The following is a 17,132-nucleotide window of genomic DNA, read 5'->3' on the forward strand; positions in this document are numbered from 1 at the left end:
GGGTCTGACCCCAGCCAGAGGCTCTGCGCCATGAAAGCCAGCGCCTGACACAGACCCAGGGCGCGGGGTGACAATGAGACCTCTATCAGCTTTAATCAGGCTCCAGTTGGGTCTTAAGAACGGGGTGGGGGGATTTGTGTGGCGCTCAGAAAGCCCTGGGTGGCACAATACCAGAGCCCCCAGCATCCCTCATGGAGGCCAAGGGGGCTCCAGGCAGCGGCTGAAGGGTTGGTCGGGCCATGGGGCGGGGGGTGGGGGTGGGGTTGGGCGGGGGGGGGGGGCCCTTTGTCCCAAGCGCCTCTTCAGAAGGCCGGGCCTGCCCTGAATGGCCGCCCGCCCGGCCTGGCCCACGGGTATCACAGGCCCCTGGGTATCTGGGGAGGCGGCCTCCCCCTCGGCCCCCAGCCTATTCATCGCCAGCCTAATTAGGTTTTTTTGTCTGTGTTCTCCCTCCCCTGCAGACTGCGATTCCTACTGCAAGGCCTCCAAAGGGAAGCTGAAGATTAACATGAAAAAGTACTGCAGGAAGGACTATGGTGAGTGCCAGTCCCCTTGTCTGGCGGGGCCCGCGGGGGCCACGTGACCAGCCAGGAGCCAGGCTCGCGGGATCCCACGCCCAGGGAACTTGCTAGCTCTTCCTCCAAGGCCCTCGGAGGTGACGGGCACGAGGGGCTGCAAGGGGGCACGAGGGCTGGGCTCTCTCCCCCTGGCAGGGCCTCCCCTGCGGCTGGGATTCCCAGCCTGGCCTCTGGCCTTCACTCTGCCCTGGGTGGGGGGCTGTGTGGCCTCAGGCCAGTCGCTTCACCTCTCAGGTTTTCGGTCCCTTCCTCCGTACGATGGGCTTTCAACCTGAGTCTCCCTCCGTGGCTCAACGTGGGGTGGCGTCCTCCAGGCAACAGGAAAGGGGGCGGGGGCTCCATGGGTTTAAAAGCCTTCTCCTCCTTCTGGAGGTTGATTGACTCTGTAAAGGCTGAGGTGAGCTGGGGAATCTGCATTTTAAATGGTTCGCTGAAGTTTGAATGCAGCTTGTGGCTGGCGGGGGGCGGGGGGGGGGCTTGTCCCTGAGGGTGCTTTGCAGCCAGGAGCTGTGGGGCTGACAGCCCTGTCCCTTGAGCCGTCAGGCCTGGGGTGACCCAGCCCCTCGCTCACTACACACCAGCCCCCCTGTGCCCCCTCTCCGTTGGGCGACCGTGCCCGCCTTCTGTATGCACTTGCTGGGAGTCACCTCGTGCCAGGCTGCCCCGGGGCAGGTAAGGAGCCGGCTTTGTGGCGTCTGGTCCCTCTGTCCCTCAGGGACCCAGGGGCGCCCAGCAGCCCGGCCTGCTGTCTTCCCGGGGCCGGCCATGGCAACCAGACCGAAGGGGTTTTTCTTTAATAAGGACAAGCGTCAGGCCCGTTTAGCGTAATGAAAGGCATGAGGGAACCCAGAGGAATTTTGGGAACTTACAAAACGTAATCATTGTACCCCATGCGAGTGTGTGTAAGTACACGGATGGATGCACACACGCAACATTAAACATCCCACACCGGAGCCCAGAGCGCCCCCCACCCCCAGGCCGCCTGGCCTGCCCCGTGATGGGGGTGCGTCTGTGGTCGGCCCTGTCCAGACCCCCATGGGGCCCGCAGCAAATTCCCCAAAGCCCCCTTCAAGTGTTTGCACCCGGGACAGTGCAGAAACGTCTGACTCCCGCTGGAAAAAGAACAAGCTTTGAGACAGTTTAAGGATAAAGGGGGTGCTCTCTCTGAGCCCCGGGGACATGCACAAGAGAGGGTTGAGGGCTCGGGCAAGAAGGCCCAAGGGTTCTGTCCCGTTCCCGGGCGTGGGGCCTGGGGTTCAAGCGCAGGCTGTCTGTGCAGGCCTGGAAAGCCCGGGGTCGTAGAGAAGAACCCTGCCCAGAACGGGGGGCAGGGGGACGGAATGGTGGGTGTCCTTGGGGAAGGATTGCTTCGAGTTTTGTCTGGAAGCATCCTTTGGTGGACGCCTGAGAGGGGCTGGAGAGGGAGGGCCAAGCAGTCCTTCTGGGAGGGCTTGGCCTGCAGCCCCTGTTCTGTTCTAAAAGTGACGAAAGGAGAAATTAGGCTTTTTAAAAGTTACCAGAATAGCTCCTGCGTTCCACCTGGTTCTATCCGACTTGGCTTCATTTTGTTCTCTTCTCTTCTTTTCCTCCGTTGAATTCGGCTTCCCTGACCCCCAGTGTTCCGGGGGTCCCTTGTCCTCCTCAGCGGGTACCTCCTCCCGTACCAGCAGGCAGGCTGAACACCCTCTTTTTGCCGAAGGGGGCCGGACACCCTCTTTTTGATGAACTCAGAGGGGGCCCACAGCCTTGTTCAGGAAGGAGGGGGCGGCCCCCGAGGGCCGGGCAGGGGCCCACCGGTGCGGCCGGAGGCCTTGCTCTGGGGCTGGGGGGTGAGGTGTCATGATCGGGTTCGCAGGACTTTGTAGAGAATCGTCCCTGCATTCCGTTGGGACCACTGACCCCCGGATAGCATGCGAGTGGGGGGCGTCCCTCCCCTGCCCGGGCAGGCGTCCCTCCCCTCCTGATGAGCAGGCACAGGACAAGGAGGGAGCTGGCGTGGGGGTCTGCAGGGAGGTGAGGCGGGCAGAGCGGGCCAGCCCAAGGAGGCTGGGGGCCGGGCTTCTGAGGGGCTGCATCATCTCTGCTCTGACTGACACCCGGCCGGGAGCCAATTAGAAGACGTAAGCAGTGCCCTGGGTGTTCCAGAAGCTGCTAATGAGCACCCGGGTTTACTGCCCCTGCCAGGTGAAGAGCAGGCCCCAGGCCCCCTTCTTCCTGCTGGGGACGTGGAGCTGGGTGTCCGCTGACCTGAGCAGCGGGCGGCAGGGGTGTGCGGGTGAGTCCCGTCCTGTGTTCGCTCTGGTGCGTTCCCGACGAGGGGCCCGGCGCGGGTAGGGCTGGGGTGGGCACCAAGCAGGGCAAGGAGGACTGGGGTCGGGGGGGGCCTCAGGGCCAAGCCCCGCCATGCTTCTCACATCCCGAAAGCGCCCCAGGCAGGGACAGGTGGCTCATTGTATTCCCGTCTGCAGGGAAGGGGCCCCACAACCTGGAGGCACAGACCCCTAACGTGCTGCGGGACTTTGGGCAGGAGCCTCACCGGCCTGGGCCTCGGTTTCCTGTCACATGGAGGTGTCATCCAGGGGACACGACGTCCTTCTGGGTGAGACCTGATCTGCTTGGGGCAAGGGTGCAGGGTGAGGCTGTGGTCTGCGGCCACCCGGCCCTCTGTTGCCCTCGAGGGGACGCCGCCAGCGAGCTGCCCATGAGGGACAGTTGTTTGCATTATTGCCCAGTGTCTTAGTGATGCCGACCAGCTCCTGGGGGACCCCTCGCCTGGGAGGGGCCCTGCCTTGGTGTGAATGCCCCGGTGGGTGCTCGTGTGACGGCGTGCATGAGTGTGCACGTAAGGGTGTGCGCGTGGAGGTGTGATTGTGCGAGCAGGTGCGTGTGTGCTCATGGGTGTGCGTGAGTGTGAGTGTGGGTGTGCGAGTGGGCTTGTGTGGGCGGGCGTGTGTGCAAGCGTGTGAGCATGGTGGTATGCACATGTGGGTGTGCGTGCGTGTGCACACACGTGTGTGTCAGTGTGTGAGTGTGCACACGTGCCTGTATGTGTGTGACCGCAGGTGTGGGTGTGCTCGTGAGTGTGCACGCGTGTGTGACTATGTGCACGGGCGCGCGTGAGAGTGTGCGTGTGTGGCCGAGTGTGATCCGTCTTTGCACACTCATGGAGCACCTGCCGTGTGCCCTATCCTGACTTGAGTGCTGAGCTTATGGATAAGAAGGAGACGCCGGCTTAGCCCTCAAGGCCCTTACAGTCTAGGAGGGGAGGACACACAGACGAGAGCAGGGAAGGTGGACCAGCCTGAGGTCCAGAGACTGGTTCTCCAGAGAGGGTGTGGAGGGAGGGCTTCCTGGAGGAGGGGGCCCCCAGTAGCTACTGCTCACGGGGCAAAGCAAGGCTCCCAGGCAGAGGGAGGAAGGCCTCGGGCACAGAAGTGGAAACAGGCTGGGGAAGTGGGTGCTGGGTTCGGGGGTGTGGGGGCCAGGGAGGCTGGGGAGAGGCCCATCTGGGCCTCAGCAGCCACAGCCACGGCCACGTGCACAAACCACCCTGGGCCCACTGAGAGCTGCCTCCTGCCTCTTCCTTCTCCCTGGGATTCGAAAGTGGGGGGCAGACAGACAGCTCACATTCTGAAAGGTGAGATCATCTCACTTTTGCCAGTTCTTGGAAAAATTATTCGTTCCCAGAAATGTTTATTAGTCACCCCTTTTGTTGAAAGACATTTTGGCACCACCAGATGGAAAAATCAAAATGCTTTTCACAAGATGATTTGTGTCAAGAAGGCCTCCTGAGGTCCCACAAGGATTATTTCTGGGGTACAGCTCAAAGGGGAGACTCTGTTGGCATCTGTGGGGAGAGACGGGGCTCGCCAGGCTTTGCAAGCGTGTGCGCGCGCGCACTCCTGCTTTCTCGGGGGCCCCGTGGCAGAAGTGGGCTGGGACCTAAGCGGAGCTGTCATTCACACCGACATCCCCCCGTGCGCCCCGGGACCTCCTGCGGTCTCGCCAGGCCCGGGATGGGGCACCTCACTGCCTTCCTTCCCGTCCTTGCTGAACCCACACGAACACCTGCCCGCGATATGCTGAGACTCACCGAGATCCAGTAACGTGCTCCAGACCGGGGACTCCAATGCTTGAGAGGCTTCTCCTCCCCCGGGCCAGGGCCCGGAGCCTCTGGCCACATGGGGGGGGGGCACAGCTGTCCCTTAGAAGGCTCAAGAACGCGTCTCCCCCCACGGGACCCTTGACTCCCCGTTCCTGGTAAGCCAGACACATTGTCCTTGGGAAACCGGCAGGTGTGGTCCCCGTGGTATTGGGGTGACGTTTAGAGATGATGGAGCCAACGTGGCAGACGTTGTGACCGGGCCTGGGAGGGGGCTGGTGAAGGGCATGGCCGTGTGGGGGAGGGAGGTCGCGGGCCGATCCCTGATGGGGGGTGGGTGCCGCCGCCGGCGGTGGGAGTGCCCGCGGATTACCGTGGAGCTGGTTGGGGACGGCGGGACGGGGCCTGGCCCTTGCCTGGCTCTCGTCCAGCTACTCAGGCTGGAGATCAGATGGGGTCGGGGGAGGCTCCTGACTCAGGCCTCTTTTTGTCTCACCAGCCTCAGGGACGCGGGGGGCGGGGGGGGCAGCAAAGGATCTCCCCTCTTAGCCCGTCCGTTTCTTGACCTTGAGTTCAAGGGCTATTCCTGATCAGGATCAATCCCGTTAAGTGCGGAGAACTGGACGGTTCTCCACCCCGTGCCGGGGGCGACGCGCCTGCGTCTACAGCAGGCTGCGATCTCGGGGCTCGGGTGTGGGTGCAGATGTTTCCCCGTCCCTGGGGGCCGTTCCTGGGAGACGCCATGCCCGCCTCCACCCCCAGAGCATCCCCCCCCCCGCCGCCAGCCCCAGGGAGCGGGACACAGACCAGCCGGCAGCACGTGGCGTGGTGTTTCAGAGGCTCGCTGACCCTTCCCTGGGGGTCACTGGCCCCCCTGGGGATCCTCCGATTTCCCCAGCCAGATGTGACCTTCCCTCGTCCCCAGCCCCAGAGGGCCAGCCCCATCTGGAGGCCAGATGTGGAGCTGGGTCCGCATGAGTCAGGCCGAGGTCGAGGAATGTGGGTGACCACCAGGTTGGGCAGGGAGGGCCCAAGGGCCCCCGTGACCGCTTGACAGAAAGGCCCCTGATCCCGCAGGGTGCTGCGCTGACCGGGCCCCCCGCCACCCTCCCCAGCACAGTGACTCCCTGTCCCTGCAGACAGGGGAGCCCGGAGCCTGCGCCTCCCACCTCTGCCCCTCCCAGCCGGCTGCAGGGTGCTGAGCTCCAGAGGGGCCTGCGGGCGGCCGGGCGGGCAGCTCCCGGCTGTGTCTGTCCCCCTCGCGGGAGCTTCCTCCCCTCTTCTCTCCCACACTGTTCCCTCTCCTCTGAGCATCCTTTCTTAGGGAGGCAGGGCGGGAGGGGAGGCTCTAAGGGGCCAGGGAGCCTGGCTAATGAGAGGTGTCTCCTCCCATTTCACAGATGGGGACGCGGAGGCTTGGAGCCGGCGGGGGCGGGGATCTGTCCAAGGTGCCTGGAGAGCTGGGCCCCTGGGGCTGGGGACGCTGGCTGTGTCCCACACCTGTGACGTGCAGCACTTGTCCCCTCTGCTCACTGGGGGCCTGTCTCCAGGGTCACAGAGCATCTCTCAGCGACGCAGGGCCGCCCCGTGGCAGGGGTCTGGTGGGTCCTGACGCTGCCCCGTGCTGGGAGCAGTACCCAGCACCCCGTTCACTGTGCCGGGGGCTTCCTGCCCCAGGCCTGCCCCCAGTGTTTGCACGCTTGCCGCGTGCAGCTTGGCCCGGCTGGGAAATAGGGCCAGGCCCCCACCCCCAGACCCGAGGGCACCCTGTGGAGCAGGCTGCGTGCATGGCAGGGGACCAGGGACACCCTTCCAAGTGCTTGCAGGCACTTGCTTGATGACCCCAGGGGGACGTGGCTGGCCAAGGACTCTGGTGCTGTGGTCTGGATCCCGCTTGGCTTCTGTTTCCGGGCCAGAGGCCCTTTCTTTGGGGCTCCTTGGAGAAGCAGCCGAGTAGGGTGCATGAGAGGGTGCATAAGAAGACTCGTAGCTGCTGGATGCCCCCACTCCAGGGCTCCAGCTGGGGAGGCCGGGCCGCCCTCTGAGCTCCTGCAAAACGGCTGCCTGGAGGTGGTGGCCTAAATGAGGACTGGGCTGTGGGCTGTGTTTGGGGACCTCAGATGGGCCACACCCCCACTGTGGAGGGCGTATCAATTTGCAGCCAGAAGTCCCCCTCTGCACCGAGCTTTCTGTGAGCCCCGGAGGCCACGCATCCGGGAGGGACCTGGGGGGCGGGGGGATGAGGGGCCTGGACTGAGGCCATATTCGGGGAGGTCGACCCTCTTGCTTTCCCCTCCTTCAGAGGCCAGGACCCCACTGGTGCACCGGCCTGGGGCAGCGCGCCTCGCTGGGCCTTTCAGTGGGGGCTGGGAGGCAGGGCTCAGGTCCACTCTCCTATGTGAGCCTCTGGCCAAGCGGGGTGGCCAGCGCCCCAAACCCTTCTCACTTGTGGAGGGGGGTGCAGGTGGCCAGGCCCGTTGTCCAGGGAACGGGGCTCCTGTCTTCCCCAGGGTTTGGCCGTCCGATTTCCAGATCCCCCGGCATCCCCTCCTCTGCAGACCCCTGTGCAAGGAGATGGTCCCAGGCATCTCACCCCTCTCCCCTCCCAAGAATGGAGGCTAAGCACCGGGGCCTGGCCGGGAAACTGAGGCAGCCTTCACATTGCTCTTGGTTCTGAGAGAGAGAGAGGCAAACCAGGACTTCTTTGCTGAGAAGTAAAAAGGAGGGACCCTTAGCCGGCCCTGAAGTGGGCATCCCCGCCTTCTTTGAGGTCTGAGGTGGGACTTTTCCGGGGTGGCAGCCCAGGGATTCCCGGGGACTCCCGTGGGGGGCTGTGGCCCGTGGCCTGGTCTGGCCACAGTGAGCCTCCAGCTCGCCACCTCGTTTCATGCAGACGGCCGCGACACTTTGTCGTGGGCGCGCGGGTCCCGCCTCGCCGCCCCGCACCCCCGGCCCGCACGCTCGCTCCGTCCCCCCTGGCAGGTCAGCATCTCCGAGAACAAGACTTGGCCTGGCTCCGGCCTTTCTTACCTTCACGGGGGACTGGGAAACATGTGGTCAGGGCTGCATTTTATGAAAGCGGCTGCAACTCATGACACACTTGCTATGCTGGGAGATTTATGGGGCTGCATGGTTTTCATGGTTTCCGTGGGGTTGGTGTCCTCCCCCATTCGTCCTGCCGCTGTCTCCGAGACAGATGGGTGACAAGCCTTCCCTGGCTGGACCGGCCCAACAGGAAGGTATGGCTGGGCGGGCGGCCGGGGCGGGGTGGGGGAGGCCAGGGGCTGGCCACCCAAGCCTCCTTGGGAGGGGCAGCTGCTGGGAAGCCCCTGGGTCCCCTCCCCCCCCCCCCCCCCCCCGCCCCGAGCAGCCCATAAATCCAGGAGACCTCCGGGCGGCAGGAAGCCTCCCCGCGGAGGTGTCCCAGGGCTCCAGGCCTGTGGGAAGAGGGAGATGGTTGGCAGCCCGTCTCCCCACCGGGGGGCCGGTGCCAGGGCCCCTCCCCTAGGGCCCGGCCCAGCAGGTTGTCTCGGGCTGAGCCAGCAGATGAATGAGCAGCAACTGTGTACTCTTCACGGAGCAAACAGCTTTCCCAGAACCCGGCCCAGGACGAGAGCTTTGATGCCAGCAGTGGGTCCCCAAAACCTACCAGCAGGGACATAAGTCGGCTTGGAGCTACTTCCTGTCACTAACTGTCCCAGGAAGATGGCCGTGCTAGGTCCTCCGAGGGCCCGGAGCTGACAGGCTCTGAGTCTCTTGGGTCACGGCTGGAGCTGGGGAGGGAGGCTCAGCATGAACGGGAGCTCCGGACGGAGCGGACAAGCACAGGACCCGGAGCTTCTGACTTTTTAGGTTGCCTTTGGTGGCCTGAGAGTCTCCGAGCGTTGGGACCCATAGAGGTGGAGGCTTCCTGGAAGGAAGCTCTACTCCTATAGGCCATAGGGGGGCCTTGCCCACCCAGCAGCCGAGAGGACCCCCGGCGCTGGCCAAGGCACCCCGCCTGCCCTGGGCCTGCCTCCGAGCCCCCCGCCCACCTCCGACACAGGCCCTTCTTGCTGACTGTGGCCTCGGTGGGCCTGGCCCTCGGGGGGCTTCTCACCTGCTCGGAGTCACGGCCAGCCCTGCAGCCGAGGGATGGAGAGGTGCATGCCCCCAGCCAGCCCAGCAGCAGGCTGGGATTAAGAGAAGTCAGTCGTCACAGCCCTGCCCTGGGGGCTGATAAGTCCTTCCTGTGAACCCCGGGATTGCTGGGGGGGGGGGGGTGGCTGCCGCCCCGCCCCGCCTGCCGCCTTGTTATCGGACCAGTGCAGCTGACTGCCCCTGTGAGGGCTCCCAGGCCAGGAGTGCAGCCTGGCCCCCAGGACCTGGGCCGCGGAGGTCCGCTCCTCGCTCGCCGGAGCCCGTGAGCTCTCTCCTTGCCTTTCCACGGGCATCTGCCCCGTTCTGCAGCTTTGCTCAGAGGCGCCCACGGTGGGGGGGGGGGGAAGCTGACCTCATCCATCCTGCCTCGTGGGCTCCAGGCCCCCCCCCCAACAATGCCTACTTTTGTCCGGGCGGAGAGCAGGACCCCAGGCCCCGGGTGCGCAACTCTCTTGCAGCCTGAGCCCTCATTTTGGGGGGTGAGCAAGGGCTCAGCGTAAGGGATGGCGCTCACGGTATGGACCCCGAGATGCAGCCGCTTATCGCTGAGAGAGGGGCCCGAAGCGCCAGCAGCCTGGGGGCCAGGCTCCCCGGCGCGGCCACTGCCTGGTCTCTATGTCAGAGAGGGACCCCTCTGGCTGGTCCCCGCATGCCTCTTCCCGTCCTGGTCTATCTCCGGCTGCCTTTCTCAGGGTCATCTTCCTCATTTCTGAAGACGGGATGGGGGATGCTCACCGGGCCCCCCTGTTCTGCCCTCCTGGGGGTCAAGCTAGGACATCGGTGCACAGACGGGGGTGGGGGGTGGCTGAGGCTCATTGGCCTGGTGTTGAGTGTCGTCGTGGGTCTAAGGGGCACGCCCGCAGGGATCGTGGTGCTCGGATGGGCAGAGCTGCCTGTGCTTGGCGTGCCTGGTGGGCGCTGCCACGGGCCCCCAGGAGACCCCAGCCATCCCGGGCTCCCGGCCAACAGGCCCGGCAGAGGTGGCGGCCGTTCCCGCGCCACGCTGTGGCGGGTGCGGCCCCCAAGCGTGCGGAGTGGGTCTGCCTGAGGTCACTGTTTCAGTGTGTATTTTGAATATTTTCAGCTGTATGTGCACGGCAGGGACTTGGCCCGTGCACTGCGTGTGCGGCTCATACTTGGTGGGCTGTGTAATGTGCGGAGGCGTTGCCAAGGGCAGCGGAACTGCGGATTTTTTCCAGCATAATCACATGAATTCTACCACCACCCTCCCCTGCCCCTGCGCCCGCCTGTGCCGTCCGGCTCCAAGGCCCGGGAGCCGCCGGGAGCTGCTGGGGTGGAGGGAGGACAGGGACTGTTGCTTTGTCCCACTGGACCAGTGTGCCCTGCTCTGGCCCCTGGATTCTCGGGGACGGCAAGGTGTTCAGGGGTGGGGTACGCCTTTGCGCTGCATCCTCAGTGTTGAGCAGCCCCCCTCCAGGCCTGTACTGGCCGGGCCTGGGGAAGTGGGGTGGGGGTGGGGCTGCTTCGGATGCCCTGCCTGGTGTTCCAGAACATTCCTTCAGGGGAGGGAAACTCCAGCCCTGGGAAGGTGGGGCAGGGGTCTCCAGTCCTCCTGCTGTGTGAGGGGCCACGTTCTTGCAGCCCCAGAGAGTAAGAAGGGCCAGCCCAGGGCCTGACCGGGTCCGGCTAACTCTCTCCGGCTGGCCCACCTCACCAGGGCTGCCCTCCCGCCTGGCTCTGGGCTGACACCCAAGAGCCTGAGCCCCCAGTTCCAACCGTACAAGTTTGCTTGGGCTGCCAGAACCAAGCACCACAGCCTGGGGGCTGAAACAACAGAAATTTATTGTCTCACGGTTCCGGAGGCCGGGAGTCTGAGATCGAGGTGTCGGCACGTGGCTTCTCCGGAGGCCCCCCTCCTCGGTTTGCAGACGGCCGCTTCTCGCTGTGTCCTCATGGGGTCTTCCCTCTGTGTGTCTGTGTGTCCGTCCTGATCGCCTCTTCTCACGAGGACACCAGTCATATTGGATCAGGGCTCCCTCTAATCACTTCCTCTGAACTCCATGACCTCCGTAATGACCCTGTCTCCGAATATGGGCACATCCTCAGGTCCTGGGGGGTTCGCACCTCATCCTATGAAATCTGGGGCCGGGAGACACGGCTCAGCCTGTCACACCACGAGACGCTCAGTGCCTGGGGTCACAGCCGCGTTCCCCCGGCGCGTTCTGCAGCATCTTTGCGGGGCCACCCCCTGCCCACCCCGGCTGGATGGGGGAAGGGCCCCGTGGCTGGGCCGGGGGTCTGAGATCCCACCCAGGGAAACAGTGGCGTCCTGACGGAGCCTCATTCTGCATTCAGCTCAGTCCTGAGGAGAGGAAACCGGGGTTCTCAGGGACGCCGGCTCCCCCGTCGCTTAGCCGAGGGGCACTCAGTTGCCACGGTGACCTCCGTGTGCACAAACACACGGCCCAGCCTACTTCTGCGAGCTGGAGAGGGCTCCCCACCCCACCTCAGAGTTCACACTGAGTGTTGAGTCCCTTGGTGACAAAAACATGGAAACGGTTGCCATGGCAGCCATTCTTTGGAGCCCTCAGACTGGAGTGCAAAGTTCAGGATGCCCAGGAACGGCTGAAATGGAATATGGGAAAATCTGCTGCATCCCTCACCCCAGAAGGACGAGCGGGAGGGTGGCGGACGCGCCCCTGGGTCCCGCCGTTCCCGAACCTTCCCTCATCACGGGCCAAGCGTGGGGACAGAAGGGGAGCAGCAGGGAGGGCCCTGGGAGGGAAGGTGGCGGGGTGGGCCCCAGGGACCGTGAGAGACGCTGGCCGGCATGGGTGGCCAGGCCAGGCCGTAAGCGGGCAGGTGATGACCGCTCAGCATGCCCCGGGGACATGTCCTCGTGGCTGTTGGAGCCGCTGAGCTGGCCCACGGCTCGGTTTCTTCAGGTGTAATCTGGAGAGACGAGCTGTTGCTCATTTTCCAGGAGGGCTCAAGTCCACTCGTCCGCCAGGGCCATCTTCAGCCTGGTGCAGGGGTGAAGGGTGCGGGGTGGGGGGTGGCTGGCGAGCTCAGCAAGGGCAGCGTGCCCTGTCCTGACTCTGGGGATGGGGAAGATGACCAGGTTTTCCTTGGTCGGTCAGTGCAGCAGAGACCTCTCCCTTTACCCCCTGGAATGATTATGTGTCCCCCCAGCAGTTCCCAAACTGGGCCCCGTGGAGCTCTGCTAACTCAAGATGCACTAGCCCAAGAGGCCTGCACTCAGAGTTTTTTGGGAAACCAACACACATGCATACACACGCACGATTTGTAGATGCAAGGCCCTGAAAAGTCCTGCAGTTACGGAAACCTCTTGATTTTAACCCAGAATTTCACAAACCCATCTAAGCAAAGCGCCCCCTCTTTTTCTTTAAAAGGCATTTCCTCCTACTTTTAAAATACCTCCTAATATCCTGCAGAAATGACATTTATTAACATTCACTAGGGCACTGATTCTCAAACTGTGTTCCCTGGAACAACAGCAGCACCACCACCTGCGAACTGGTGAGAGAGGTGGACTCTGGGGGACCATTCCAGATCCGCTGAATCAGAAACTCTGGATTGAGGCCCAGCAATGTGTGCTTGACAAGCCCTCCGGGGGATTCTGATGCAGGCTCCAGCGGAGAACCCCTGTACCAGGGGACGTTTCGGTGGAGAATTAGCAGGGGAATGGCCTGGGTAATTGGAGAGGGTCAGGAGGGAGGGGGCGCAGTACCAGGACCCTGGACTCTGGAAGGGGTGCCACGGCCACCTGGAAGGGCAGGTTCATGGTACTCTGCACCTGGCACTGAGATCCCATCATGGTTTTCGGAGACTGGGTCAAGGGCAAGGTGGTGTGTCTGGAGGTGCCGTGAGGCTTGATGTTAAGTGCTCGGAGCCTTTGGAAATGCCACGGCGGGAGGTGGGGGGTGGGGCACTAAGGAGGTTCCCACCCAGCCTGCAGGGAGTGATGGTTGCTGCTCTCACAGAGGGCACCTGTCCTGGGCAGGCGGACTCAGCCCAGAGCGCTGGGAGGCGGGGCGGTCAGTTCCTGTAAGCTGCTTCTGGCCCTGCCGGCCCCACAGGGGGCTTGTCCCCAAACGCAGAGCTTCAACCCAGGCATGAGTAAGGCCTGTTGGAGCAGCGGCCCGGTCCAGGCGTTGGCAGGTGGGGTTCCCAGGATCAGCTTAGGCACCACCCACGCGTGCCCCAGTGGGGTACCCCGTGCCGTCCCTTCCCAGCTGTGCCTTCTCCATCAGAACGGCTGCCCGGTCCTCGGCTCCGAGAGGGCTCGAGCAGGCAGGGGCCACCTGACCACAGGAACCGGGGGTTTTGGGGGGGGTGCCCAGGCGGCACTGCTCGGCCCCGGGGCCCACTCTCCCGCCTGTGCTTCCTTGCAGCGGTCCAGATCCACATCCTGAAGGCGGACAAGGCAGGGGACTGGTGGAAGTTCACGGTGAACATCATCTCTGTGTACAAGCAGGGCGCGAGCCGCATCCGCCGCGGTGACCAGAGCCTGTGGATCCGCTCGCGGGACATCGCCTGCAAGTGTCCCAAAATCAAGCCCCTCAAGAAGTACCTGCTGCTGGGCAACGCGGAGGACTCGCCCGACCAGAGCGGCATCGTGGCGGACAAGAGCAGCCTGGTGATCCAGTGGCGGGACACGTGGGCGCGGCGGCTGCGCAAGTTCCAGCAGCGCGAGAAGAAGGGCAAGTGCAAGAAGGCCTAGCGCGGAGGCAGCGGTGCGCCGGGCGGGGCGGGGCGCGGGGCCGAGCGGGCTTTCCCGGGCGGTCGTGGGGGGGTGGGGTGGGGGGGCGGGCGGGCGGGAAATGGTACAGGCAGAGGGCGGGGCCGCGGGGCGGGGCTTCGGGCTGCGGCCCCGCCCCCCGCCCCCCACTGTCGCGCGCCCGGGGCGGGAGAGATGAGGACGAGACTTAAGCTACCTCACGGGCTCCTTCCAGAGCGGCGGCGCGCTCCCCGGGCGGGGAGGGCCTGACTCGGGGGTGGGGGGCCGAGGGGCCGCCCCCGCGGCGCCGACCGGTTCTGGAGAGGGGGACGTGAGAACTGTGAACCCGGGGCGGGGGCCTGAACCCTCCTTTGTCTGGGGATCCCCACGCGGGACCCCTGGCCGCGACAACTTGGGCCCCGTCCGCACTTGGGGGCGGCCGCAGCGGTCTGTTCCCCCGCCCCCCCCCCCCCCGGCAGTCCCCAGGCGGCCCGTGGCCTCCGCTGCCACCTGCTGAGTTGGTCCTGGGAGGGGGGGCGGGTCTTGGGGCAGCGGCGGGGGGAGGGGGGCGGTTCCCGTCGGTGGAGCCAGAGGAGCGCGATCCGGCGTCGGCGCCTGTCCCCGCCCGGCTGCGCGATGGGTGCTGGCCCGGACTTCTGGCCCAGGCGGAGGGCAGTGGGCCCAGGGACACCCCTGAGAAGCCCCAGCCGGGTGGTCACCGCCTCACGCTGGAGCTGCCTGTTGGAGGAGGCATTGCGAAGGCAAAACCTCCCAGAGAGTTTCCTTTCTGGAAACTTGGAACCAGCCCCTTGATGACATTTTCCAGGGGAGGGGGTAGGGGCCCTGACACTATTTGTGTAATGACGTCAGCTCCTGGGAAGGGCCTGGGGCATGGAATGCAGGTTTGCACAGGCAGTTGGGCCGGGCTGGGGGAAGGGGCTTGCCCCCGGAAGGCCAGGGTTTGCGGGCTCAGCAAGGTCCCAGGGTGCCCGAGCCTCGGGCAGGCAGTGGCAGGGATGAGTGGGTTCCTGTGGGCCAGGGAAGCCATGACCACTTCCCGTTGCTGCCCTCACTCCTGGGTCCCTCGGGAAAGGGACAGAGGTTGCTGGACCAAGAATGCTGGCTGCAGCTACCCCCGCCCTGGGGCTGACCCCTCCAGCCAGGCAGCACCTCGCCTGCTCCTTTCCGGCTGCCCCTTCTTTGTGGAGGCCTCCCATGCCCCCTGGTGTGGCCAGGCCCCCTTTCCAAAGCTTTCTGGAGACACTGTCCCCAAACAGGCGGCCCCAGACCTTTGGCCCTTTGGCTGGCCCGTCGCGGGGCCCTGGGGCCCCCTGCCGCCCTGCCTCGGAGCTCTCTGCACTGCCCCGGGGCCTCCGGCCCACGTCCTCACACCCGGCACACTGAATTAGAGGCCTGGCTCCTCTCTCAGTCAGGAAATTGGTTTCATTTTCCCTGCCGGAGCTCGGCGGCTAGCTAGGGTCATACCAAGTATGAAGCTTGGCCCCTCGCGGTCTGGCTTCCCTCCGCCTCCCCCCGCTTCGGCCCGCAGCTCGGCGGCCTTTTACTGAGCACCTGCTCTGTGCCAGGCACTTTACGCACGTGATCTCACATAAGCCTCATGACAACCCTGAGACAGGGATTCTCACCCCACCTCTGCCAGCGAGGACACTGAAGCCCATGTGCTCAAGGTCACAGGCAAACAAGAGGCCGAGCCGGGGTCAGACTCCAGAGCCGGGCCTTCTGGCCACACTGCCCCTCACTGCTACTGCAGCCCGCCCACCCCCTCGGTTCCCGCGGCTGGGTCGCCGCTGAGACGCTGGCCCTGGTTACTGCCTCTAGCCTGGGGAATAGAAGTCAGGGTGGGGACGGGGACCGGGTGGGGCGGGGGATGGACACAGCATCTTAAGAGGCGGCGGCAAGAGTGGGTGAGGCAGGGCGTAAACTCGCCACAGGTCCAAGAAGGCAGGCCTTGGCTAACGCTAAAACGTCGTAGGAAGGACATTCGGCCGCCTGGGAGCGTTTGGAGGGCTTCCAGGACAGACCGGGAGAGATGCCTAAGGGGGCAGGGAGAAGACAGCGCTGCTTGGGAAGGAATATCCAGGCCCAAGGCTGGGTGCACAGGGACCCCTCCAAGTGGCCAGCCCTTCTCCAGGTCCCAGGAGGTTTGCGAGCGCCATGAGCATCTCTAATTGCTGGGCCCCGTCCTTGAAAGGGCCTGGTCTCATTTCTGCTCACACTGGCCTGGCTTCTTCACCCTGCCCAGAAGGGCTGTGCCCTGCTGGGCCTGAGTGTCTCCCCGCTTCCACTGGAGGGGCTGGCACTGGCGGTCTCCGAGGCCCCCTCAGCTCTGGAGCCAGCGGCCTGCCAAGTGACAAGTGACAAGTGACAAGGCCTCTTGCTTTAAATTCCACCAGCTTCCAGCCTCACCCTGGGCTCAGCACCCCGAGGGCGCAGGCTGTCCCCATCCCCACCGTGGCCGGGGCCCCAGAGCAGCGGGGTGGGGGTGAGGACCCCGTTCGGGAGTTCAGTCATCCCAGCCTGCCTCGCCCATCTCGAGGACCCAGCCCTCGGCTCCTCGGATCCCAGCCACCCACTTCAGCAGCGAGGGCCCATCCTGGGGAAAGCATCTTCTTCCCGCCCGCCCCCCTCCCTGGGAGGAGACGGAAGGAGGAACGGAGGCGGTCCGGTTTGTACAGTTAGGAACGGATGTAAAATGGAGCTAGCTTTTGGTTTTGAAGAGTGTATTAACCAGAATTGTGATATGTAGGTGTTCGAAGAAAAACATACGAGATTAGTTTTTAAAACGAAAACAGACTGCCCACCTGTCCTTTTTCTTAGCTGCGGGGTGGTCTGGAGCCCCTGACAGCAGAGTGCCTGCTTGACTGACACCCAGTAACACTAAAGATTTTGGGGGTGGAAGGGAGGGGGAAGGAGAGGGGCAGCCCCAGGTGCCCACAGATGGGAAGGAGGGAGGGAGGGATGCCTGTGGTGCAAGCTAGGGCGGCTGGGGGCCGCCCCAAGGCCCCTCACGTCCCCCTGGAGCTCTGCCCCCATGGTAGCATGCAGGAAACGGGTACGGACTCCCTCGGATGGGCCCCAGATTGGAATGAGACTGAGAAATGTCAGGGTCTCAACACCTGAAGGAAGGCCCCTACGCCCCCGAGAGAGACTGGCGAGTGGACGAAGTAGACTCACGGATGGGGTCAGTGGGCCGCCGGTCACGGGCACAGCCACACCATACCCTAGCGGTATCCAAATGTGTATTCGGGGGGCCTCGCCCCCCGCCCCCGGCCAAAACCAAGCCAGCCCCTCTCCCGTGTCATCAGACTTCTCTTCGCTCTGCTCCCAAAGGCACTTCCATCCCCTCTCCCCTCAGCTCCCTCCTGCGTTTCTGAGTTCTGTTCACTCAGAATTGTAAATGTTTAGTTGTGACCATGACATATTGTTTGGGTCAGTGTTTCTTTCCAATGCATACTAATATATTATGGTTATTATATATGAATATATTTAATGACTTGGAAAAAGTTGTGGATTTTCTTTTTTTTTTTTTTAAGTTTCTTCTTCTTTTTTTTTTTTTTGGTTAGAGTTGTAATGGACCCAGATGGAACTT

The 17,132-nt window shown here is 64.0% G+C and overlaps 1 protein-coding gene across 4 annotated transcripts in view; it reads left to right on the plus strand.

Annotated features, from left to right (window-relative positions):
* NTN1 (netrin 1) overlaps positions 1-16,687 on the plus strand; it is a 174,439-nt gene extending 157,752 nt beyond the window's left edge. For all 4 annotated transcript variants that reach the window (XM_027567741.2, XM_027567740.2, XM_027567738.2 and 1 more), the window contains exons 6-7: positions 462-536; positions 13,197-16,687. In XM_027567741.2, coding sequence (XP_027423542.1) covers positions 462-536; positions 13,197-13,525 — 404 coding nt within the window. In that variant the 3' untranslated portion in view covers positions 13,526-16,687. The remainder of the gene's footprint in view (positions 1-461; positions 537-13,196) is intronic.
* Positions 16,688-17,132: the final 445 nt, after the last annotated feature.

This window comes from Zalophus californianus, chromosome 16, assembly GCF_009762305.2.
Source record: "Zalophus californianus isolate mZalCal1 chromosome 16, mZalCal1.pri.v2, whole genome shotgun sequence".
Lineage (NCBI taxonomy): Eukaryota > Metazoa > Chordata > Mammalia > Carnivora > Otariidae > Zalophus > Zalophus californianus.